Source organism: Lacerta agilis, chromosome 13, assembly GCF_009819535.1.
Source record: "Lacerta agilis isolate rLacAgi1 chromosome 13, rLacAgi1.pri, whole genome shotgun sequence".
Classification (NCBI taxonomy): Eukaryota; Metazoa; Chordata; class Lepidosauria; order Squamata; family Lacertidae; genus Lacerta; species Lacerta agilis.
This window is the reverse complement of record NC_046324.1, coordinates 180,263-205,368: the sequence shown is the minus strand read 5'-3', so window position 1 is coordinate 205,368 and position 25,106 is coordinate 180,263. Positions and strand designations below refer to the sequence as shown.

General features: G+C 47.3%; 2 protein-coding genes across 3 annotated transcripts in view; one reads left to right on the top strand and one right to left on the bottom strand.

Annotated features, from left to right (window-relative positions):
- The window catches only part of SNX33 (sorting nexin 33), a 92,541-nt gene extending 78,403 nt beyond the window's left edge, over positions 1–14,138 (top strand). The window contains exon 2 of the mRNA XM_033167722.1: positions 14,024–14,138. Within this exon, the coding sequence (XP_033023613.1) occupies positions 14,024–14,046 (23 nt within the window). The 3' untranslated portion in view covers positions 14,047–14,138. The remainder of the gene's footprint in view (positions 1–14,023) is intronic.
- Positions 10,803–25,106, bottom strand: part of CSPG4 (chondroitin sulfate proteoglycan 4) — a 125,925-nt gene continuing 111,621 nt past the window's right edge. For both annotated transcript variants that reach the window (XM_033167719.1, XM_033167720.1), the window contains 5 exons: positions 16,304–16,502; positions 15,847–15,981; positions 15,283–15,449; positions 14,008–14,188; positions 10,803–13,570 (listed from right to left, as the gene is read on the bottom strand). In XM_033167719.1, coding sequence (XP_033023610.1) covers positions 11,610–13,570; positions 14,008–14,188; positions 15,283–15,449; positions 15,847–15,981; positions 16,304–16,502 — 2,643 coding nt within the window. In that variant the 3' untranslated portion in view covers positions 10,803–11,609. The remainder of the gene's footprint in view (positions 13,571–14,007; positions 14,189–15,282; positions 15,450–15,846; positions 15,982–16,303; positions 16,503–25,106) is intronic.

The window sequence follows — 25,106 nt, the reverse complement described above, 5'->3', positions numbered from 1 at the left end:
CCTGGATGGGCAGAAGGGTGATACCTTTAAACTCTGAGCCACCTGACAGCTCCCCCTTCCAAGGTTACCTGCAAGTGGTTGATCATTCAGCCTTTCAGAAGGAATAAATGCATGGTTATTTAAGATTCTGCTTCCCACTTAGTTTCATATAACCCCTTTGTTGCAGGGAACAAAAGCCACCTCATGGTTAATTCTCTCTCTTTCTGTTTGTCTCTCAGCATATCATTGTGCTGGGATCAGGTGAGGCTGGCAGGGGCGGGATTAGAAGCCAGAGACAAAAGAGGTCCTTCTTTGGGGGCTTTTGAGTCCTGTGAGTGGGGATAACCTTCTTCAGGTATCTGAAGAAGTGTGCATGGACACGAAAGCTCATACCAAGAACAAATTTAGTTGGTCTCTAAGGTGCTACTGGAAGGATTTTTTTATTTTTTATTTTGTTTCTTCTTCTTTGTGTTTTGGGGACTCCACCCCCCCCCCCAGCATGTTACCAGGAAAGACCATGTAGGAATACCACAGCATTTTTCATTATTCATGTAATTTAATTTAATGCATTTATAGCCTACCTTTTTCTCCAAGGAGTCCAAGGTGGTGTTTATGGTTCTCCACTCGCTCCTCATTTAATCCCAAAACAATTATGACAGGTGTTACAGTTAAATACTTTGGCCACCTGTTGTCTTTGTCCATGGAGTTTTCTTGGCAGGGATACTGGAGTGGCTTGCCAGTTCCTTCTCCAGAAGTGCAAGCTGGATTTCGAAGGGGCAGAGGAACCAGACACCAAATTGCAAACATGCGCTGGATTGTGGAGAAAGCTAGAGAGTTCCAGAAAAACATCTACCTCTGCTTCATTGACTACGCAAAAGCATTTGACTGTGTCGACCACAGCAAACAATGGCAAGTTCTTAAAGAAATGGGAGTGCCGGATCACCTCATTTGTCTCCTGAGAAATCTCTACATGGGACAAGAAGCTACAGTTAGAACTGGATATGGAACAACTGATTGGTTCAAAATTGGGAAAGGAGTATGACAAGGCTGTACATTGTCTCCCTGCTTATTTAACTTATATGCAGAATTCATCATGCGAAAGGCTGGACTGGATGAATCCCAAGCCGGAATTAAGATTGCCGGAAGAAATATCAACAACCTCAGATATGCTGATGACACAACCTTGATGGCAGAAAGTGAGGAGGAATTAAAGAACCTTTTAATGAGGGTGAAAGAGGAGAGCGCAAAATATGGTCTGAAGCTCAACATCAAAAAAACTAAGATCATGGCCACTGGTCCCATCAACTCCTGGCAAATAGAAGGGGAAGAAATGGAGGCAGTGAGAGATTTTACTTTCTTGGGCTCCATGATCACTGCAGATGGTGATAGCAGTCACAAAATTAAAACAAAATAGGAAATTCTTTCCAGTAGCACCTTAGAGACCAACTGAGTTTGTTCTTGGTATGAGCTTTCGTGTGCATGCACACTTCTTCAGATAAGGTATCTGAAGAAGTGTGCATGCACACGAAAGCTCATACCAAGAACAAACTCAGTTGGTCTCTAAGGTGCTACTGGAAAGAATTTCCTATTTTGTTTCGACTATGGCAGACCAACACGGCTACCCACCTGTAACAAAATTAAAAGACGCCTGCTTCTTGGGAGGAAAGCAATGACAAAACTAGACAACATCTTAAAAAACAGAGACATCACCTTGCCGACAAAGGTCCATATAGTTAAAGCTATGGTTTTCCCAGTAGTAATGTATAGAAGTGAGAGCTGGACCATAAAGAAGACTGATCGCCGAAGAATTGATGCTTTTGAATTATGGTGCTGGAGGAGACTCTTGAGAGTCCCATGGACTGAAAAAAGATCAAACTTATCCATCCTTAAAAAAATCAGCCCTGAGTGCTCACTGGAAGGACAGATCCTGAAGTTGAGGCTCCAATACTTTGGCCACCTCATGAGAAGAGAAGACTCCCTGGAAAAGACCCTGATGTTGGGAAAGATGGAGGGCACAAAGGAGAAGGGGACGACAGAGGATGAGATGGTTGGACAGTGTTCTCGAAGCGACTGGCATGAGTTTGGCCAAACTGCGGGAGGCAGTGGAAGATAGGGGTGCCTGGCGTGCTCTGGTCCATGGGGTCACGAAGAGTCAGACACGACTGAACGACTGAACAACAACAACTTTGGCCACAGCACAGCTTCCTTCACAGTTTATTCATTTGGTTCTTGACCAAGGTGCCCATTTCGTCAGTTCCCCTCTCTCTTAGCAATGCCACTCCTGAGGTATTTCCAGTTAGTCTAACGGACCGAGGGGATTCCCCTCAGCCCTTGTGATTGGCTTGGGGATCTTCTTTTCCCAGAAGATCTCTCCCCTCCTGACAGGAAGGAGACCTGGGTTTAGTCTGCCTTCCCACAGCTTCTTCCTCTCCTGGCTCAGACTCAGCCCTCCAGGGAACTCCTGTCTGAATACGTTCCCCAGACCCTCAACTCACTCTTCCTATCTGAGCTGAGAGGCTCCTTCCTCTGGCCATAGATATTCTCCACAGAGCAGATGTTCCACTCAGATCACAGCCAGCTCTCCTTCAGTCAAATCCAATCCCTATCCTGAACCCTGCCTACATAGGTATAGCCAGGATTTTTTTCTGGGGGTGTGGGGTGGGGGCAGCCCAAGTTGTTGAGCTTTTCTGGGGTAAAGTTTTCATAGAGGGCATCTGCTGGGAACCTCAATAAATTGAGTACTTTCAATCACGTTTGTGCCACCCCTGCCTTGGCTGTCACTATCCCTCAACCTGAACCCTGTCTCCCCTCTCTAATCCAGCCCCATCCAACTGTCTCCCTCAGAAACGGCTCCTATTATTTTCCCATTCAAAGCACTTCTCTGCCTCCTCCCCTCTGGCTACCCACTCAGAGAGAGGCTCCAGGCCTCTGGTCCCCAGACTCTGGCCTGGCTCTGCTGTCCATCACAGATGCGCTTGAGAGACATGGTGTGGATGAGACCAGTGTGACAGATGTGGGGAGGGAAAGACAGCCTGGCAAGGTGAAGACTTCAAGACACCACCAAAAAAGAGGAAACACATCACTGAAAGCAGGGGCGAACAAAGGCTAACTGACACCCGGGGCAGGGCAAACCACCAGCTGTGCATAAGTTGCAGCGCTACGTACGACGCATGCGTGGTGTCGCTATGTACAGTGCATATGCGTTGTACATAGCGGTTTGCCGCTGGTGCCACTTGAACGCCATACGGACGGTGGCGGGATCCTCTGCTCACAGCTGCAGCTGTGAATGGAGGATCCTCCACATGCGGCTGTGGCAGTGCAATGGCGGTTCACACCGCCACGCCCGGAGATGGTGGGGCGAGCACTCTGCGGGGTGCCTTCTTGTCACCCCTCCAGACATTGCACCCAGGGTGCACCACTCCCCCTGCCCCCCTTGCGATGCCACTATACCTCGGAGGGTTGGTGTGAGATATAGAAATAGAACGTGTAAAGCTGAGTCCATGGCCCTACTCGACTGGTTGTGTGAGAGAACTGAAGTTGCGGATCTCCTCCCTCTTGACAAAAGAGAAAGAATGTGGCTTATCATCTGGTCCAACTCGTCTTTCTTCTTTCGCCACCATTTATTTACATTCCCTTTCTGCCAGCTGAGAAACAGAAACTGAGATGCATCGGAAGCACAGTTCGCCAAAGTGCAGCACAGGAGAACCTCTTTTGAAATTGAACAGCAGGCATTACATTACATAGTTTCTCAAATACCACATTTGCAAGATAACACTCTGATGATTGATATTGTGCAAGTCTCTGAATGGATCGCCTGTCTCTTTCCACGTGTGTGTGTGTGTGTGTGTGTGTGTGTGTGTGTGGTGGATGGGGAGCTAATGGGACCACTAACAGCTTTTTTGAGGGGGTGGGGATTGAGTTGGAGGGGAGTGCCTTTTACCAGGGATCTACCTTGAATCCAAACCTTCAACATGGGAATCTCCTCTAAGTGTTTTCATCCTTTTTGTCCTGTCTCCCCTGCCCCTCTGTGTACTTGGTGGTAGTTAAAGGTTGTTTTCTACATACACAAAACAACTTACATTACCAGGGCCGGTGCTATCTATATCTCTCTCCTATTATATATCTTCTTAAGGATGTTGCCACACTGCAGTTCGTGTGGCTGCTGACAGGTGACTCTGCAAACAACAGTGTGAAGACAATCCCGACTCTCAGAGCTACTGGAAACTAGCGATGGACCATGTGAGTGATGCTGGTCCCGCAGCTATGCTCTTGGCCCATGTTTAAAGTGAAATGAAATAAAATGTGCATGGCTGGAATGTGAGATCTGCTCCAGTGAGCTTATAAAGGTATTAACAGCGTTGTGGCTCTAGCTGGTGTCCTGCACCTGCTATTTTTGTATTTTGGTTTTCCACCTTTGTGATGCATTTGCTCCTGCCCACCCCCACCCCCCATGCAAGCCTGACATTTGCCACCTGAGGTAGTGGCCTTATTTTGCCTAATGGTGGAGCCGGTGCTGCACTGCAAGCCCATGTGCTAAGCAAGGAAACATTGCAGAAGCTGGAGAGGAATCCAATCTCTGCCTACCTCATCTCCAAAGTCATCTGGAGTTCCTCTTCTTGCAAAATGTGAAGGTCAAATAACTCTGCTCTTCCTTTGAAGACAAGTTCCTGCCCCCTCTGAGAAATTTCAACATGACCATGCGTTTTTGTTAAAAAAAATAGCCCATTTTTATTCCAGGCATTTTTTTACAAAGTTGGTCACCTTGTTATAAATTACTCAATCCATGTTAAGCAACATCTGATAGACTTATTTTCAGGGCCGGATTTAAGTCTGATGAAGGTAATGAGGCCCTTTATATAGCAGGCGGGGCCCATGGCTTACATCATAGGAGCCTACACAACACAAAACACTGTTGCTGTATGTAGATTTTATTTTATTTGTTTTTTATCTTATATTTTGGAAATGTACATCCAGATTTTTTTCCTTTAATTTTTTTGGGGGCCACCAAGAGAGTGGGGCCCTAAGCTATAGCTTGTTTAGCTTATACGTAAATCCAGCACTGCTTATTTTATTAAAAAAAAACAAAAGTCAGGTCTAGCTTTTAGGCATGGCTTCCTTCTGTCAGTCTCTTGTATTCTTCACATGCCCACAACCATCCACACTCTGCTTTACGCTGATAGCAAGAGGGGCTATTTCCATATCACCAGCACCTCTTGTGCCTTCGGAAAACAAAATGACAAAATCTCATGATTGGGGGAATGAGAGGGTTCAGGGGCGTAGGAAAGGGGGGGCAGTGGGGGCGGATCGCTCCGGGTGTCATCCCAGGGGTGTGTGTGACAAAATCCTCCCTGGGCACTGATCACTGTGCCGATCGCCCCCAATGGGCGGCGATTGCCCTGCCCCCCGGGTGCATGGCATGTGTCCGAGTGGCTAGCTCCTGGAAGCAGGATTAAAAGAAGGCTTTTTCCAGCTGGAACTCACAGGAACTCAGTCCCAGCATCTCTCAGGTGGGCACCATTGCCCTTTGAGGAGAACAAGGGTGAATTCCGGCATCTCTTTATCTAGAAAAATAGCACTGAAAAGTGTGCACAGTTGCGTGAATTAAGCCCTATTTGCACTATGCCACTTTAATCAGTCATGGCTTTCCCCCAAAATCCTGGGAGTTGTAATTTGTGAAGGGTGCTGAGCATTGTTAGGAGACCTCTGTGTGTCTCTCAGAGCTCCAATTCTCAGAGTGGTTTAACAATTGATCCCTCTTACCCAGGGAACTTTGGGAACTGCAGTTCCATGAAGGAAATAGAGATTATCCTAACAACTCTCAGCACCCTTAATAATAATAATAATTTATTATTTATACCCCGCCCATCTGGCTGGCCTTCCCCAGCCACTCTGGACAGCTTCCAACAAAATATTAAAATACAGTAGTACATCAAACATTAAAAGCTTCCCTAAACAGGGCTGCCTTCAGATGTCTTCTAAAAGTCTGGTAGTTGTTGTTCTCTTTGACATCTGGTGGGAGGACGTTCCACAGGGTGGGCGCCACTACCGAGAAGGCCCTCTGCCAGGTTCCCTGTAACTTGGCTTCTCACAGTGAGGGAACTGCCAGAAGGCCCTCGGCACTGGACCACAGTGTCCGGGCAGAACAATGGGGGTGGAGATGCTCCTTCAGATATACTGGACCAAGGCTGTTTAGGGCTTTAAAGGTCAGCACCAACACTTTGAATTGTGCTCAGAACAGGGGTGGAGGAAGGGGGGGCAATGGGAGCGCACCGCCCCGGGCAGTGCGATTCCAGTAGGGTTCCATCGCACCTGCCCCCCACCCACGCTGGGCTCCCCACCCCCACAGGCTGCGTGCCATGCACCCAGAACGCACGCCACACCCCTGCGGGTGGCGCACCCCTCCACAGGATGCGTGCCCTGCCCCTTTGGGTGGCACGTCCCACCCCAGAACACGTGCCAGCCCCACCTGCTCACCACCCCCAGTGCCAGAGCATGAAGCTCCGCCACTGGCTCAGAAACGTACTGGGAGCCAATGTAGGTCTTTCAAGACTGGTGTTATGTGGTCTCGGTGAGCGCTCCCTGTCACCAGTCTAGCTGCCGCATTCTGGATTAGTTGTAGTTTCCAGGTCACCTTCAAAGGTAGCCCCACATAGAGCGCATTGCAGTAATCCAAATGAGAGATAACCAGAGCATGACCACTCTGGCGAGACAGTCCGCGGGCAGGGAGGGTCTCAGCCTGCATACCAGATGGAGCTGATAAAAAGCTGCCCTGGACATAGAATTAACCTGTGCCTCCATGGACAGCTGCAAGTCCAAAATGACTCCCAGGCTGTGCACCTTCAGGGGCACAGTTACCCCATTCAGGACTAGGGAGTCCTCCACACCTGCCCACCTCCTGTCCCCCAAAAACAGTACTTCTGTTTTGTCAGGATTCAACCTCAATCTGTTAACCGCCATCCATCCTCCAACCGCCTCCAGACACTCACACAGGACCTTCACCGCCTTCACTGGTTCTGATTTGAAAGAGAGGTAGAGCTGGGTATCATCCGCATGCTGATGAACACCCAGCCCAAGCCCCCTGATGATCTCTCCCAGCGGCTGCATGTAGATGTTGAAAAGCATGGGGGAGAGGACAGAACCCTGAGGCACCCCACAAGTGAGAGCCCAGGGGTCTGAACACTCATCCCCCACCACCACTTTCTGAACATGGCCCAGGAGGAAGGAGCGGAACCACTGTATAACAGTGCTCCCAGCTCCCAGCCCCTATAGATGGCCCAGAAGGATGTTATGGTTGATGGTGTCAAAAGATGCTGAGAGATCCAGCAGAACTAGGAAATAGCTCTCACCTTTGTCCCAAGCCCACCGGAGATCATCGACCAGTGAGACCAAGGCAGTTTCAGTCCCATGATGAGGTCTGAATCCCGACTGGAAGGGCTCCAAATGGTCCACTTCTTCTAGGCGTGCCACTCGCTCAATCACCTTGCCCAAAAATGGAAGATTTGAGACTGGGCAATAGTTGGCCATATTGGCCGCATCTAAAGATGGTTTTTTAAGAAGCGGTTTGATAACCTCCTCTTTCAGTGGGTCTGGGAAGGCTCCTTCGCAGAGAGAAGCATTCACTACCCCGCGAAGCCCATTGCCCAGCCCTTCCCGGTTAGCTTTTATACAGGATGGGCAAGGATCAAGGAGACAGGTGGTTGGTTTCACTTGTCCAAACTAAAGCTCCCAGGATTCCTTTGCGGGGGGGGGGAACTGTGACTGTGGCATCTTAGCACTTTAAATGTATGGGGGAGTGGGGACCTGTTTGCCTCTCATTGACTTTGAGGCTGAAACACATCCAGCTTGTTATTTTTCTCAATTGGGATTGAAGCAGGTTTGGGGAGAAATTCATCAGAATCCAGTGTTTCATAAGAACTGACAGGATAGATAAAGATTGAGACTAATGTTGTGCGTATAGCAGTGGCCAAGATTTTTGTTGGGGGGGGGGGCAGAACCGATGTGATTGGTTAAGTATTTCAATTGTTTTACTTGATCTAGGGTGGGTAGAACTTGTACCAATGTGATGAGACTAAACCTCAGGAAGAACTTTCTGACAGTAAGAGCTGTTGGACAATGGAACGGTCTCCCTTGGGAAGTTGTGGCCTCTACTTCCTTGGAGGCTTTAAAGCAGAGGTTGGATGGCCACCTGCAGGGGGTTGGACTAGATGACCCTTGGGGTCTCATCTGACTCTACAATTCTATGAGGGTATGATTCCTACTGCCTTGAGCCCCAATCAGCATAGTCAGTGCCCAGGGATAATGGGAGTTGAAGTCCAGTGACATCCAGAAGGCTAGAGAGGTTCCCTTCCCCTTCCTTAACATCACAGGGTCATAGAGATTTAAGAGTTGGGAAGGACCTTAAAGGTCAACAAGACTCCATGCAGGAATCTTTTCAGTGTAACATCCCTGGCCACATCCACACAATACATCTAAAAGCACATTTAAAAGTAATGCCCCTTGCTTAAAGAATCCTGGGAACTGTAGCTTCCCCACCACAGAGCAACAATTCCCAGCATCCTTAGCAAGCTACAGTTTCTGGGATTCTTTAAAGGTGTGGTGTTTTGGGTCTGGTGTGGGGGGTGCCCCTAGCCTCTGTTTAAACATACCCAGCAAAGGAGAGCCTTTCCAAAATGGCCCATTCCATTGGGAAACAGCTTTGTTAGGAAGAGTCTCCCAATGTTTAGCCAAAATATGATTTCTTACTGTTCCCACCCATTGGTTCTGGTTCTGCCCTCTGGAAGAACAAGCACAAGTCTGCTCCATCTTTTCTGGTGGCCTTTTGGCTCTTTGGAGGCAGCCATCGTATTTCCCTTTAGCTTCTCTTCTCCAGGCCAAAACATGACCGGCTCCTTCATCTCTTCTTCACACACCTTTTGGCCTAAGGAGGCCTTACCCACAACACATGTCTGAAGCACAATTAAAGCCTATGACTTCCCCAAAGAATCCTGGCAGCTGCAGCTTGTTATGGATGCTGGGAATCTGTGAGGGGCAAACTACAATTCCCAGGATTACTGGGGGAAAGCCATGTACTTTAAATGGAGAGTATGGATGCAACCCTTAATTGCACAGTATCCTAGTCAGAGTTTTGAGGGGCAGCTTGTTCCTGTGTCACCCACTCAAGAAAACCCAGAAATTTTGTGATAAACCATATCCATAACTGGGTAGGGAACCACTGTAGGGCAGCCAAAATATAACTACAGCAAAGTTATGCCATTGCATTAAATGGTTAATAAAAGGATAAATTTGGCTCATAGGCAGGACACTTAAAAGCACAAGGAAGCTGTGCACTAAGCTATGGGTAGAATGTTATGGTGTCACAAAAAGTGAAAGGACTAGAAAGTTGATTTTTAAAAAATGAAACTGGAATATTCAAGGATGGGCCTGGAATCTTCCAGAGGGAACCAGGTCTCTCATCCAACCGAGTCCTAGAACAAAACGCATCACAGTTCCCCCCCCCCTGCCCTCCTGGAATTTTAATTGGCAGGAGGGGAAACCCAAGAGCACCGTGGGGTCATGTGCCATATGCCATGTTTGTTTCAGAACATGCGATTGGAGCAGAGAGGAGCAGATGGGGCTTCAGCAGCTGCTTATAATCCTTAGCTCCACCTCCAAGGGGGCTGTTGGAGGAAGTGAAGGCACAGCCACACCATACACCTGAAGCACTCTTATGCGACTTTAACTGCCAGGCTTCCCTCCCATTCCCACTAAAGAATCCTGGGAACTGTAGCTTGTGAAGGGCAGAGTGTTGCTAGGAAGTACAGTTTCTAAGTACCCTGAACAAATGACGAACAATAGCTGTTTCAGAAGTGGTATCTCTGAGTACTTTAATTGTATTTTGTGGGTGGGACCTAAGTGTGCGTGGGCAAGTTGTGCCTGATTAAATCACCGAGAATAGGGCTAGCCCAAGAGAATTTTTTTCCTGGGGCGTAAAGTGGTGTCCCTTGCATTCCACACACTGGTCAACTGGACTAGCAATTAAATCTTAACACTGGGAGCAGGGGGCACACTCGCAGTGCTTGTCTAGCACTTTAGCAGTCATGCAGAATCCTGGGAGCTATAGTTTGTTAAAGGTGCTAGGAACTGGAAGTCTGTGAGGCCAGTACCCTTCACAAACTACAGTTCCCAGGATTCTTTGGGGGAAGCCATGACTGCTCAAGCACTATAGGAGTGCTGTAAATGTATGGTGTGGGTATGACTTGGGAAAACACCCATGTCCTCTGGCATAACCAAGGCTTAGGGGGATGCCTGGCAAGCCTTATGGCACAGACTGCTCTGTCCTCCAACTCCTCGCTGCCCCGTCCTGCCTTTTATGATCTGCCGCCTGAGTCAGGACCAACTCAGGCTGCCTTATGGTAGGCATGGCTCCAGCTCAGAAGCTCAAGGAAACAGGAAAGAAAGGGCGGCTGCCTGTCTTTCCTAGCAACCTGGTTTTCAAAACCATGTGGACTTTTGTCCCATGAAAGCTGATGCTATAGTAAATTTTTGCAACCATTAAGGTGTCACCAAACTTTCCCCTGTGCTGCTGCTTAACACTCTTAAACTACAGCAGAGTAGGGGAGAAAGTCACTTTGGGATATTGATTGTCTTGTCCCATGGTTGTTCCCTGTTGTTTTTTTAAATCACATGTATTTGGGGCGGCAGCAGAATCCCACCCCTACCTCTAGGGCTGCCAGACCAGGATATCTCAGTGGCTAAACCTGAGACCTAGGGATGGCCCTGGTGATGTCACAAGTGCAGCCCAGTGCTCCCTCACACCACTGATCCCTGGAGATGGAGGTTGTACATTGACAATAAAGGTATTATTATTATTAATTGGGAGAGGCGAGGAGGGAGGAGAGGGGAGCAGACACCCCCAGAGAGTCTGCAAAAATGTCCCACCAGTTTCTGCTGGGTGGAAGCTTGCAAGCTGCACACAAAGTCTTCTTAATAAATAACATTTTTTTCAAAAAGCAACCTCGTCCTAATTATTCTGACACATCTTCACCCCCTGAAAAAACAGGATTCTGAAATCTGCATAAATTAGATAAATGCATATGCTTTCTCTTGTTTTGCATAATTTATCTGGCAGCGCTTAGTATTCTGCATAATTTATTTGAGCTTCTGCTAGTCACGGGGAGAAGCTATGTGAGGACACTGAAGCTCCACCCATGAATCCTTGGAAACTGCAGTTGGTTCCTCTTTTGGGTTCTAAGATTTCCATATGCTTTCAAGCACATTGTTGAATTGATAAGAACTTTAAAACTGCTTTTAAAAAACAACAGAGGAAAGCTTTGATTGTCAAGAGGAGAATCTGCAATTTTCTATTCTCCCTCGAAAAACGTACAGCCTTGTTAGGGTCTCACTTATTTCATTCCAGGAGATTTCCCTGCCGTTGAGCCAACATCTTTGAGGAAAACCAGATCTGGAGAATCAGGAAAGAATTTGACCTGTGCAGGAAGGGCTTCCTTGAATCCCAGGGAATGTCTCATATATATAAATCAGGCAACAGGAGGAGGCAGAGAGAGGAGAAAGAGATGAGATAATCTTTAGGAAACCATGCAGCTCATGGCACTCCACCTCAAGACAGGCTGTTTTGTCCCTCGCTCCAGTCCTCAGACCCAGTACTGACTGTTTTTTAAGGCTGTGTTGGGTGTCCTACAATATTGGAGCAGTTCTGGATCCTGCTGGCCTCCTGGCACTATCCCCTCTGAGCTGGGTCCTGCTCCTTTGGCCTCCAGTGTGTTGACCGTTGTCAAAGGGATGCCTTGATTAGGGTCAGTCTTCCGGAAAGTCTCCTGGTCAACCACTGTACCGTTCTTGTATTTGGGGGGTGTCCCTTGGACATTGTGCTTGCCAGTCTTGTTCCGTTTGTGGAGGTAGAACAGCAAGGGCAGGATCAAAGCCAGAAGCAGAAGGATGAGGCAGATGGGGAGAATGATGCTAAACATATTGGCTTCAATGAAACTAAGGAGTGTGCTCCTTTCCGTAGGAAATGTGCTGGTAACTGTTATGTGACCAGCCCATGCTGTTGGATGAACATGTGTCTCACTGGAGTTATACTCAGTGTTTTCTGGCTCTGGGCGCCTAGTTGTCAACATCTGCGGAGAAGGGGTCATGCTTTGGGTTGTGGGGCTTCGGCCCCTCTCTTGGAAATCAGGCACTTTGAGCAGTTTCACTCCATAGGGTGTTGAGGAATTGAAGGCCTCGGTGATGTATGCCATTGATTCCACAGCAGGGGGCACCCCATCAGCCACCAACTCAAACAGAAAGCTGTCCTGCTGGAGGTTTTCCTGAGAGTCTTCTCTTTTCCAGATCTCCACCCCAACTAGCCCTCCCTCAAGATCCTGCTGGGTGAAGGCATCAGTGGAGATGGGCTGGTTCCTTTTGTCTCTCGAGAGTTTCACAAAATGGCTCCCTTGGGGTGCTCGGAGGATTTTGAAGGCTGGGACACTCTTGGTCCTGCTGCCCAGTTCACTTGCATCAAGGATGTCGGTGTTGAGCTGGATGGTGGCTCCTCTTGGCCAAAGGATATCCTGTTGGGTTTTGACCAAGGCCTTGACCAATACATTCACAATGCCTGAAATGTTGACATCTCCTGCTGTGGCAAGGAACTGGAATTCATCTTTGGGGGAGATGAAGTCAGTGAAAGTAAATGCCACTTCTCCATTGTCCACTTGGCTCTGTGAAAAGTCCCTCACAGGCTTTTGGTTGACATTGACCTGACCAAACTGTGGGTCCCTGATGAGTCTATAGATGGTATTTTGCTGCTCTTGGCCTGAGGCCCCCAGAAGGTGCTTGCGAGACAGGACGGCCAAGTTGACACCCTGTGGTATCTCCAATGGGATTTGATTTGTTGCCCAAGTGGTTGCTGGAAGAATTATGATTTCCAAAGAAGTTAAGATGGGTGGATTGTGTCCATCGGAGATAGCAAGGTGTAAGACTCCAGAAGAGTCCGTTCCATTGGTGATGAACCTCAAGTGCCCTGCATTGATGTCTGCTTGAGTAAACTGGGTAATTGCCACATGCGTAGCATGGATATTGACTACAAAGCCACTGGATAACCCAGAAAGGATCTTGTACTTGATTTCTTCAGGGAAACTGTCAGGATCCATGGTGTTTAGTTGTTCCTGAGAAAGCATTGCAGGGGAACCCTGGAGGACCTGCAGAACCTGGCCTTGGGTGAGCAACACAGGTGGCATTTCATTACTGTCACTCACTGTGATGTTGAACATCCCAGAAATGACAGGCTCCTCCCCTTTTTGTGGGGGCTGAATAGATCTCACTGTGTTGGGCCGGAGCCAGGCTTTAAAGCTGAAATGATCATCCAGGGTGCTGGGTCCATGGTGGGCATATTCCAAGTCACCTGCAACAAGATCAGACTGGAGGAAGTAGGGATGCTTTTTATCAACTGGTCCATCGGCAACGGACAGGGTCCCATGGCTGGGTAGCTCCGTCACCAGAAATATCACATCAAATGATGCTCTTCTGGAGGCAGGTTCTTTAGCAAGAAGGTTAGAAGCATCCAGTAATGAGATGTTGACCACTGCACTTTGAGCTTCTGAAACAGTGAGGCCTGGGAGACAGTGGGAGGAGCAAAAAAACATGCATGATTACAGAAAGGTTGCAGCTCATCTGGAAAGAAAAATCAAGAGAGCAATAAGAACATCAGAAGTGGCTTTCTGGATCAGGGCAATGGCCCATCTAGTCCAGCATCCTGTTCTCACCATGTGGGCCATTGGGCTCCCTTCTGTTCTCTGAGAATTCAAAGGATATATTCCTAGCAAATGTCCCCTCATCTCCCCAGATTTCACTAGAACTTAGTCATCTTTATGCCCAGGGACATCACAGCACACGCCTTTTCTAGGAAGGAGCAAACTTTTCCTTCACAACAGCTCTCTTTGCTGTGATATCTGCTTTGCAGGGGGTTGGACTAGATGGCCCTCTGGGTCCCTTCTAACTCTACAATTCGATGATTCTATTTGTGTATTGGCATCTCAACTCTCCTTTTACCTTTGTTTCTCCACAGAGTGGAGCTGTGAGGACAGCTGATGTTGAAGGAGACCAACACACCAAGGACATACAGGTTTGAGATCATGGAGGGAGAAGAAATTCGGAAGTGGAAAGTGTCCTCAAGAATCCAGAAAGGTTCCTGTGGCATTTCATGCTGATATGATATTACCCCAGCATCCACCTGATTGGATATGTGTAAGAAGTAAAGTGGGTTAGGCACTGTGTGAAAGCAAACCAATAATGTCTTTGTATTTATTTTGAAGAAGAACATACATTTTACTAACACACTGGGGAAAATGAAAACCTGAACCAAAACCAAAATAAAAATGCACACACACAAATTATGTATTTGGGTAGTTTCTGTCACACTCCCTGCAAAACATGATTATTATTATTGCTGTTGTGGGGTAATAACATTTTATAAAAATATTTGTTTTATTAATAAATATCATGTTCTTCTAGAATATCACAATATGTCTAAAATAATGGAAGAAATTGGAAGGACCACAAAAGAAAGGGCAGACAAAGATTGGAAAGCGTTCAGAGGATACTTGAAAAATTATGTTGAAAAGTCAAATCTCCTATTATAATGAACAAGTTCCGTTAAAACTATTGGATATTAAATAAGTCAGACAACAAAGGGGAACTGTAAATAAACGAGAAATTGGAATAATAGTGTGTTAGAAGAAAGAAAGAGGAGAAACAGAAAGAAATTATAGCTGAGTTGACTGGAAGTCATGCACAGGGTGGGGTGTGGGGTGTTGGAAGGTGGTGGGTAGAGTGTGATGAAGATAAGGAAAGTATGATGGAGTGTTCGGTTTTTAAGATGTTGAAAAATGTATGTAGGTTGTGTATGTTTTGTCGAAAATATGTGTATGTATTATAATTTGAAACATTAAAATAAAGCATTTTTATTAAAAAAAAAATAAAAATAAAAAAAATATCATGTTATTGTCCTTGATGTCTTTCCAACCTTCCCTTAAAGGTAGGAGGTTAGTAAGAATTTCAAATATTAGTATCTCTTACTGGAGTACTTTAAGATATGAAATAATTTTTTGCCACATAATTGAAAATGAATCTTTGTTTGCCCTTAAGTATACCTTGATTTTTGAGTATTTTTTTTCTGCAGTAGCTGTGGACCAGTCAACCAATACTGTCCATGTGGACAATGGCCAGACTCAGTTTACTCAGTAAACACAGCTTCCTGTGTTTCTATTCAAAATCAAGGTATGATACCATGAGGGACATCAAGAAAGAAGTGGCCAAGACTTCTACCTCGGCTTGGGTGAAGTTCCTCAGCTGCCCTCTGTCCTCCCACTTCTGGTTGTTCACCAATTTGCCAAAGCCTGGAGGCTGTTCTATGATGTAAGAGAGTGACTGGGCTTCTGCCTCATCATTGGTCACTGCTTTCAGGTTCTGGCTCCTGATTGGCTGAAGAGAGCCTGGGAAAGAAATGGTTAGGAAGAGCTGAGCATCTGAAGGTGGTGTAGTAAAAGCTTCACCCACAGTTTCACTCCTAAAGAAACAAGGAAATTGTTTCCCCAAAGTTTTGAGGGATTGTGTGATATTCTTTAGCATTGCTGGAGGTGGGACTTGAGGATCATTGGGGTCTGTTCCAACTGTACAATTCTATGATTCTATGGAAATTATAGAAATTTTACAGAAAAATGTATGCACATTAAAATACTGGTGAATTCTCACAATGACTTTTAAAAAATGGAATCTGAGGTGGGGAAGTGGAGAGGTGAGCTTAGGTTTAGAAAAAATGAGAAACTGAAACCCAAATCAACAGATTAGCTCTATCCATGCTCCCATGTAGTTCCCTTGCAGATAACTTACCCGGACACACTATCAAATCTCTCTTGCTTTCCAGAGTGACAACCAGTTTCTTTTCGGCCTTCACAGCAAAGAAATGCCCGGGAGACATATTCTCTCCATCAGACAAGTCAAAGGAAAAGCCTCCATCCAGGGACCCTGTAGAATGAAGCCCAGGATGTCAGGGTCTGGGAGAAGACATTCCTGCACTTACTTACTTACTTACTTACTTACTTACTTGGTGATAGAGAGCTGCAGCACATACTTTGCCTTCAGAAAGTCTCAGGTTTAGTCCCTGGCATCGCCAGGTAGTGGAGGGGAAGACTCCTCTCTGTAGGCCCAGAGAGCCAGTGCTAGTCAGTGTTGATAGTCCTGAGCTAAGATGGACCAACAGTCTGATGAGGTATAAGAGAGCTTCCAGTGTCCCCATGCCCCAATTTCCCCACCCACCCAGCTTGCTTTCCCTCCTTCTGCTGCATACCTTCATGGATGAACTGAACAAGCTGGCTGTTGATCTGGGCCTGGGTGAACTGCTGGACTGAGGTGGTAGGCAATGGCTTCAACACAATCTTTCCATTGATAGGTGTCCTGATGGAATAAATGACTTCCTCTGGAGGGCTGTCTTCATCTTCACTGCTGAGGTGTTCAGGAGTTATCTCTGCTGTGCCACCTTCTTGCATCTGGCAGGAAGGGTCCAGAAATCAATGGAATGGATTACCAAAGAGCCATTCTCCCCATTGTTGAGAACCTGTTCTGCATTCCACCACCACTAGAGGTGTGGTTGGTAGGTTGTCATAAGAACATGAGAACCTCCTGGATCAAGCCAAAAGCCCAGCTAGTCCACCATCCTGTTCTCACAGTGGCCAACCAGATACCTGTGGGAAACCTACAAGTAGGCCCCGAGCACAAGAGCTCTCTTCCACTTGTGGTTTCCAGCAACTGCCATTCACATACCCCACAAGTGTCCTGAAAAATGGGAACATTCTGTTTTTCTCCTCAAGAGCACGGTGGCTATTTGGGGCATTGTGATCTCATGTGATTTTGTGCTGAGATCTCACCCAGCCAAAAATGCTTTTTTTAAAAGGCCATGATCTTGTGCAGCACTGCAAAACGTGAGAGCATGGCCCTGAGAAAAGTATGTCTGTTGAGCTCTGTGATCTTGTGCGGGTCTCGTGACTCACACGGGAGTATGGACAGGAAGATGCACATCCTGGTTTTTAGATGCAGCATGTTGGAGGCAGAGCAGCCCTTGATAGCCTTGGCCTCCATGAATTTGCTGGCCTATTTGGGCCCAAGCAAGTGACATGGAGGCAATTCCCTCTGGTCACTCTTCTCCACCCTCTGCAAGATCCGCTACCCCAGCTGCCCTGATATACAAAAAGAGAAAACACACACATTACTTTTCCAAAAGACTGGGGTAAAACATTGAATCCAGTATAATTAATGCCTGGATGACATCCGTGAGTCAGATCCTCCAGGGAAGCCGGGGAACCATTGTCATGCTAATGGTCTCACTCCCTCAGGCGAGGGAAGAGCATCCTACTTCACTGCTTGAGGTGAAACGGAAAGTGCCGCTTTGTGCTCTGCCCCATCTACCGCTGACGGGATGAGAGCTTGCAAAAATCAGGTGAGATTTCGCCCCAAACAGACATGATATTTCCCAAAATTGGCACTGATGGCGGAGGCAGTGGGGCGGTAGGGGGCAACTGTGGGTGTGCTGCTGGAGGAGACTTCTTCTGCCTGAAGCAGTGGTCTTCTCCTACCAAATGTCTGGGCCAGTGGTGGGCAGGGCATGAGGCAAAGGTGAGCAGGCAAAAGATGTAGCACTTGCTCTGTGCATTAGGGTGTATTCTGGCCCCACAAAAGTCAGAGGTTTCAAGGACACATTTATAGTCAGGAGGGGAGAGGGCTGCTCTTGTGCTCAAGTCCTGCTTGCGAGCTTCCCATGAGGGCATCTGGTGAGAACAGGATGCCAGGCTAGATGGGCCATTGGCCCATAGTGCTTGAGGAGGGAGCGCTGAGAAGCTAGCAAGGGAAGTGAAGAATCCCAAGGGCGAGGCTGAGAGGCCTGGAAGGCCACATTTGGCCTCAGGCCCGAGGCTCGTCTTGGGCTTGCACTGAAGAGGCTTCTAGTCCTGCCCTTGGATGTGGGGCTCACAGGCCACTTTGATCCCATGTGCTTCTCTCTACAACAAAGCAGTGGCTATAGTGTTGGATTTGGACTGAGGAGATCTAGGTTCAGCCAGAAAGCTCACTAGGTGATGCTGGGCCATTCTCTATTTCTTAGCTCAACCTAACTCACAGGGTTGGTCTGAAGTTAAGCTAGGCAAGTGAGGAATAAGAGCATTGCCTTGGACTCATTAGAGCAAGCATAGTCAGTCCTTTCTCTTTCCCCCTGAGAGCCACATGCAGTGTGGTTGGGGGCTTCATGGCACTGGGGGTAGTTGGTGGTGGGTTGCACTGCTGAGGGTCGTGCCCGTTGTAGCAATTTTAAAGTGCTGTGCTAGATGCTGCATGATATTTTTAATTACAGTGGTACCTTGGGTTACATACGCTTCAGGTTACATACGCTTCAGGTTACATACTCCGCTAACCCAGAAATAACGCTTCAGGTTAAGAACTTTGCTTCAGGATAAGAACAGAAATTGTGCTCTGGCGGCGCAGCGGCAGCGGGAGGCCCCATTAGCTAAAGTGGTGCTTCAGGTTAAGAACAGTTTCAGGTTAAGAACAGATTAAGAGGTACCACTGTATATTTTTATTGCTTCTTTTGTTTCTTGTATTTTATTGCATTACAATTTGCATTCCATGCAATTCAAATTTTCATGAAATAAAATACAACATAAGAAGCAATAAGAATAAAAATGGAGATCCATATGACTGTTCCATGGTGATGTGCCGTGGGCCACTGGAATAAAGTCCCATCGACAACTGGTGGCCCACAGGCTGCAGTTTGGGATCCACTCATAAGAACAAGGACGAAAATGTAATAAAATGTTGCCACTGAGAAAAAAAAGCACAGGGAATTCCCACATGTGTCACCCCAAACACATTTCGTTTTCCTGACGTTAAGAAAGAATCTCAGCCACAGAATGAATCTTGAATGGCTACAGGACCTTGAACACATTAAATAATAAAAACAAATAAAACCTGACCCTAAAATGCTCCTGATTAGCATCTGTTAAACAATGAGATCATCTGCTATGAGAACACCAGTTTGGTCTGTCACTTTGGATTTGTTCTTTCTTCATAATACTTCCACCTCCCCGCATGGTTCTGTTTCCACAGCCTCCCTCCACATGACAGGCCCACCTGGGATTCTGCCTTTGTGCCCCCCCCTCGCCCAGAGAAACAATCCCGCCCTATCTTTCTGCTGGCCTCAACTGACTTGTCCCACAACACTCAGCCTGTGGGTTCCAATCACCCAGCGCCCTCTGGAGGAAACACCTAGGGGCTCTTTTTCTTCCAATTGTGGAGACGGCTTTTTATTTTTGGAATCTGCTTGGAGCATGCCATTAAGCTCTGTTCAATTAAAACAACACACAGGTGATTCGTTTCAGTTACAGCCCTGAGTCTGGTTAAGCTTGACTCCCCATTCCACTGCTGAGAAACGTTCCTTCAATGGAGGATTTTAAACCAAGCTTGGATGGCCACCAGCCAGGAATTCTTGAGCTGTGATTCCTGCATTGCAGGGGGTTGGACTAGTTGACCCTGGGGACCCCTTCCAACTCCACAGTTCTATGATATTGGAACCTTGAACCTTGGCTCCAATGAGTGCATTGAACCTTGGCTCCAATGAGCCACTGGCCTTGATCACATCTCCAAACTAACAAGCCTGAAGAGCCATGAAGGAGGACAACAGTTGCACTTCACTGTACCACTTTAACAAAGCATCCCAAAAGGAAAACTTAGGACCACAAAAAGGAAAACTTAGGACCACAAAACAAAGAAAGAGATTTAGAACAGGTATCAGTAAGCCAGGGCTGCTCTTGGTCACAAGAGACAATTAGAACATATTTTTGTGGGTTTGGGGGGCTCCGTCTGGATGACGCCCTGAGCCCCTTCCCTGGGACCCTGTACCCAGTGAGGGTTAGAATCTCATAGAGGATTCTATGGCTGCACTAGTCAGATAAGTTTCTTTGACCTTACATGGCCACTTAAGTGTCCTCATCAGCCAGGGCTGGCCCACCCATGAGGCAAGGTGAGGCAGCCGGCTCAGGTGGCAGGATCCACAGAGGCACCATATCCTCTGTAGATCTTTATCCCCCGCCTGCTCTCGCCCCCCCCCCCCCCGGTGCTGGAGCATGAAGCTCCACCACTGCCATAAGGCAAAGACAAAGAGTCTCTGCTGCACAAATTCACCCACATATGGACCACAGAGAGGTATTTCCTTCCCTTTCACCCATCAAACCAAATCCTCTACTGTCAAGAGAAAAGAACAGCAACATCTCTGCAAAGGCATTGAATCTGCAAGGGAAGCTCAGCTCAGGAGCCTGCAGCTCCCTGCTGAGCCCAGGTCTCCGACAAAAGAAAACAGGGAAAATGTCAATACCAAATGTTGCAATTCGCTGATAAATGTATCTATATACTGGCTTAATGGGAAAACTTTAGAAATGCATAAGAAATCACTCCTATCAATCTTCTCAGTTTCAATGGCATTTAGCAGTGTTTTTCAACCTTTTCTGGGCAAAGGCACACTTGTTTCATGAAAAAAATCACGAGGCACACCACCATTAGAAAATGTTAAAAAATTTAACTCTGTGCCTATATTGACTATATATAAAGTAATTCTCTTGAATTTTTCAATTTTTCCCACGGCACACCAGGCAACATCTCGCGGCACACTAGTGTGCCACGGAACAGTGGTTGAAAAACACTGGCATTTAGGACCCAGGGAAGTGAGGTATAAGGGGGGTGGGAGTGGGCCCACCATAATATCCTGCCCCAAGAGTTTCAGACAGATAACCACCTCAATCACAATGCCTACCTGCCCCATATTGGGATGAAGCTCGGTCAGGGAACTGTAAATACTTTCCTTTGTACTGTGATGGAATAAGTGTGAAAGACTATATCTGAGTGACAGGGGCATGACTGGATGTCAGGTTCTACCACACCTTTTCTGTGACATATCTATGATGTCTTGATGATGCATCCTGAGATGTATTATGGGAAACTTTGGGAAACTTTAAAATACTGATGTAGCTCTGCTCTGCTGCAAAGCGGCTTGCCCAGTGGGAAGAGGGAGGCGGGCAACAACAAAGGGGAAGTGAAGCGCAAGGGGGGTGAGTTGGGGGCGCTTCTCCTTCCACGGCGGAAGAAGAAGAGAGGCACCCCCCAACTCGCCCCCTTTCTTCCTCCTCTACCCGGGCTGTGGAGGCGCCTCTGCGCCGGGTTTGTAGCCCCAATGCGCCTGGAGAGCCCCCCCCCCTTTCTCTCTCTCGCCCGCCCAGTGGGAAGAGGGAGGTGAGCGATGGCAAGGGAGAAGCGGAGTGAGAGAAGGGGGAAGGAAGAAGGAGGAGAAGAGACCCCCCCCCGACTTGCCCCCTTTCTTGCTCTTCTAGCCGGCTGCGGAGCCTCCATGCTGGGTTTGCAGCCCCGCTTGCAGGGTCCCCTTGCCCGTCCTGTTCAGCTACATCGAGCCTGAGCCGTGAGTAGCAGCAGCTGCTGCCCTGGTTTCTCTCTCTCCCTGGAATCGTGCCCTGTGTTTAATGTTACGGGCAACTCTATCCAGGGGAAGGGAAGACTCCTCCCTTTGCTCTTCTTCTTCTTCTTCTTCTTCTTCTTCTTCTTCTTCTTCTTCTTCTTCTTCTTCTTCTTCTTCTTCTTCTTCTTCTTCTTCTTCTTCTTCTTCTTCTTCTTCTTCTTCTCCGCCCCCCATCCAACCAACAAGGTCCCTAGGGGTTGTAAAGTGAGCCAGACCATTTAGTACCAACCCCATTCATTCCAGCAGCTGGCCATCACCCACTCACTCCAAGCCCTGCGAAAAAAATCACCACCACCACCACCACCACCACTACTACTACTACTACTACTACTACTGTCCTCCACCCATGGATATCAGGGCGGCTCACAGTCTGAAACTACGGCACTAAGCACAGGCTAAAAACTAGAACAAAAATTAGAAAAAGCTAGAACCAACCCAGCAACCCTCCTTCTCCCTTATTTGTGAAACAAGCCTGTTGATTGCCTATCCAACTTAAAAAAAAAGGCACTGAAGGTTTTTGAGATCAATGCAAGCTAAAAAGCATTGCAGGGAACCCCCTGCAGTCTGCAGTGCTTTATAGCTTGCATTGATCTCAAAAACCTTCAGTGCCTTTTTTTTTTTAGTTGGATAGGCAATCAACCAGGCTAGATGACCCACAGGGTCCCTTCCAATTCTACGTTTTTCTGAAAAACACACACGCACAACCCAACAACAGGTATGGTCCTTCTGCAGTCTTGCCCCAAGCAACTGTGGGTGACACTTGCTCCCCAGAAAGTGTGCCTTGTCTTGCTACCTGTGGTTTTTGGTCTCTCGTCAGCCCCTCCCCCCAATCTATTCATATTCCTTTCTCCCTAATCTCCAATATTACATTTTCCTCTGGTTGAGACTTAAAACAGAAAGCCCTAATTCCCAACTGTGTTTCTTGCTGCAGTCCTACTGTCTACTCAGAAGTAAGGTCCTATTAGATTCAGCAGGGCTTACTCTCATGTAAGTGCAGTTAGGGCTGCAGCCTTTGTGACCCAGGTTTTGGGTTCTTTTTAGGTTCAGGATGTCACTGCCCACCCCCACCCCACTCCCCACAATATTTGAAAACGTTAGCTTTGTACTTAAACACAAATTGGCAGGGAACTTCATTGTCTGTGTCTTTATTAATTTATTTAAAGAACAACAAACTGGTGATTGCTTTAACTTTTTGATATGTGGTGATTTGAATCATGAGGATGAATTAGAAGAACTTCTGAGTCTTGAATGAGTCTTGCTTTGGAATTGAGGACTTCATTAGATTTTCTTCTGCCTTTTCATTTTATTTTGTTCTAAGGGCTTGTTAGAGATAATGTGTAAGCGTGGTGTCATCTCCCTAAAAAAAGGTGGACAACTGGGAAAGGGGGTGAGGTGCCGCCGGAGGGATCTTTGCACCACGGCTCTGGATATGCTTAAGATGGCCCTGATCAGTGGAAAAGTCCCCACTGGTTCAGGCGCTTTGCTGGATCCTGGTGGTTCCTGTATTACATAAAACTGCAGGTCTTCACAACCTGCCCTTGCATGCTGGAAGCCATAGCATGGATGTATGCTGCCATCCTGTGGCAACATTGTAGCATGGCAAGTCCAGAGATGGAAAAACAGATGGTGTTTGTTGCATCCAAGGAAATAATGCGAAAAGGCTGTCTCCTTCCCTGCTTCACCTCCCCACCACCAAGCACCCACCCAATGCCTCACTTGGTGTCAAGGTCTAATGGAAAAACTGCAGCCGCATGCTGCCTGCTTTCTGCAGTCCCACCCTTTCCTCTTCCCTGCCACAGCCAGCAACTAACTTGCTTTAGCAGCTAGATCTCAGAGCTGGGATTCATACAGACACCTGCTTTCAGACTCTATTTTCTCTGCTAATGCTGAAAACGGAGGTCGGATTCTGGTGCCTGGAAGGGTGGGGAACCTGTAGCTCTTCAGGAATTGATTAACTACAACTCCCATCATCCCTCACCACTGGCCACACAACAACATCTGGAGCAGGGGCGTACCCAGGATCAAAACTAGGGGGGGGGCAAGCCATGGTGGCCCCCCCTCGGTTTCCCAGAGTTGTCAACCTTTTGGCTGGCGGGGTGGCATGATGTGGGCCCAGGACTCCCATGATGCAGGGGGCAATAACCAGAGGCATAGTAAGGTTAGGTGCAGGGGCATCTTAAGCATATCCGGCGCTGGAGTACAAAGATCCCTCCGGAGGGCCACCCCCATTTCCCACATGATACATTCAACACACATTTAAAGCACATGATTTCACCCAGAGAATCCTGGAAACTGTAGCTTCCCACTCACAGAGCTACAGTTCCCAGGATTCTCTAGAGGAAGTCACGTGCTTTAAATGTGTGGTCTACTCTAGAACTGGCGTCAGCGGCTGAACATCTGCTTGACATGCGGAGGGTCCCTGGTTCAGTCCCTGGCATATCCAGGTATGCTGGAATAGGACTGCATAAAAATCCCAGAGGGCTGTTGTCAGTCAGTGTAGACACTATGGAGCTAGGTAGGCCAGTGATACAACTCTGGTTAAGTTACCCCTCTATAAAAGTAATATTTCATTTCCTCAGGTCATGTGTCCCCTGTTAAACTGGCATTGTGGAGGAGGTTGTCCCATATAATGGACGGGGGGGGGGAGGATTCACCTTAATGGAAAAAATAAAGGTAAAGGTAAAGGTACCCCTGACCGTTAGGTCCAGTCGCGGACGACTCTGGGGTTGCAGCGCTCATCTCGCTCTATAGGCCGAGGGAGCCAGTGTTTGTCTGCAGACAGCTTCCGGGTCATGTGGCCAGCATGACTAAGCCGCTTCTGGCAAACCAGAGCAGCGCACAGAAACACTGTTTATCTATTTATCTACTTGCACTTTGACGTGTTTTCGAACCGCGAGGTTGGCAGGAGCATGAAAAAAAATAGGATTAAGCAAATAAGAGAGCCAAGGAAGTATAGCAGTTAAGAATGTTGGGCTAGGTTCAAATCCCCACTCTGCCAAGAAGCTCATTGCATGACCTTGGACCAGTTGTTCTCTCTCAGCCTTGCCAACCTTGCAAAGTTGTTACAAAGATGAAATGAAAATCATGTTTACTTCCTTGGACACCTTGGGGGAAATGGAGGAGTATAAATGTAGTAAAGAAAATAAATAAATAAATAAGGACTGTGTTACTGGAAAGGTACTTTTCCCCAAGTCAAACCATCTAGCTTAGTACTGCATACACTGACTGGCAGCAGCTCTCCAGGGTTTCAGGGAGGGGAGATTCTTAGCCAGGGAGGAAAACTTGGGTGCAAGGTGTTCTAACCACTTAAGGTGATGACCCTCCCCTTAAGACATAGATACATTGGAAGCCACATTATGCAAAATCAAACTCTTGGTCCATCTAGCTCACTATTGCCCACACTGACTGGCAGTGGCTCTTCAGGAGTCTTTCCCATTTCCCAGCCCTAACTAGAGATGCCAAAGATTGAACCTGGGACCTTCTGCATCAAAGCAGATGCTCTGCCACAGAGCTATGACTCCGCCCCCTGCTTTATTTGCAGATTAAATAAATAACTGGAATGTTGGGAATTAGAAAAAAATGA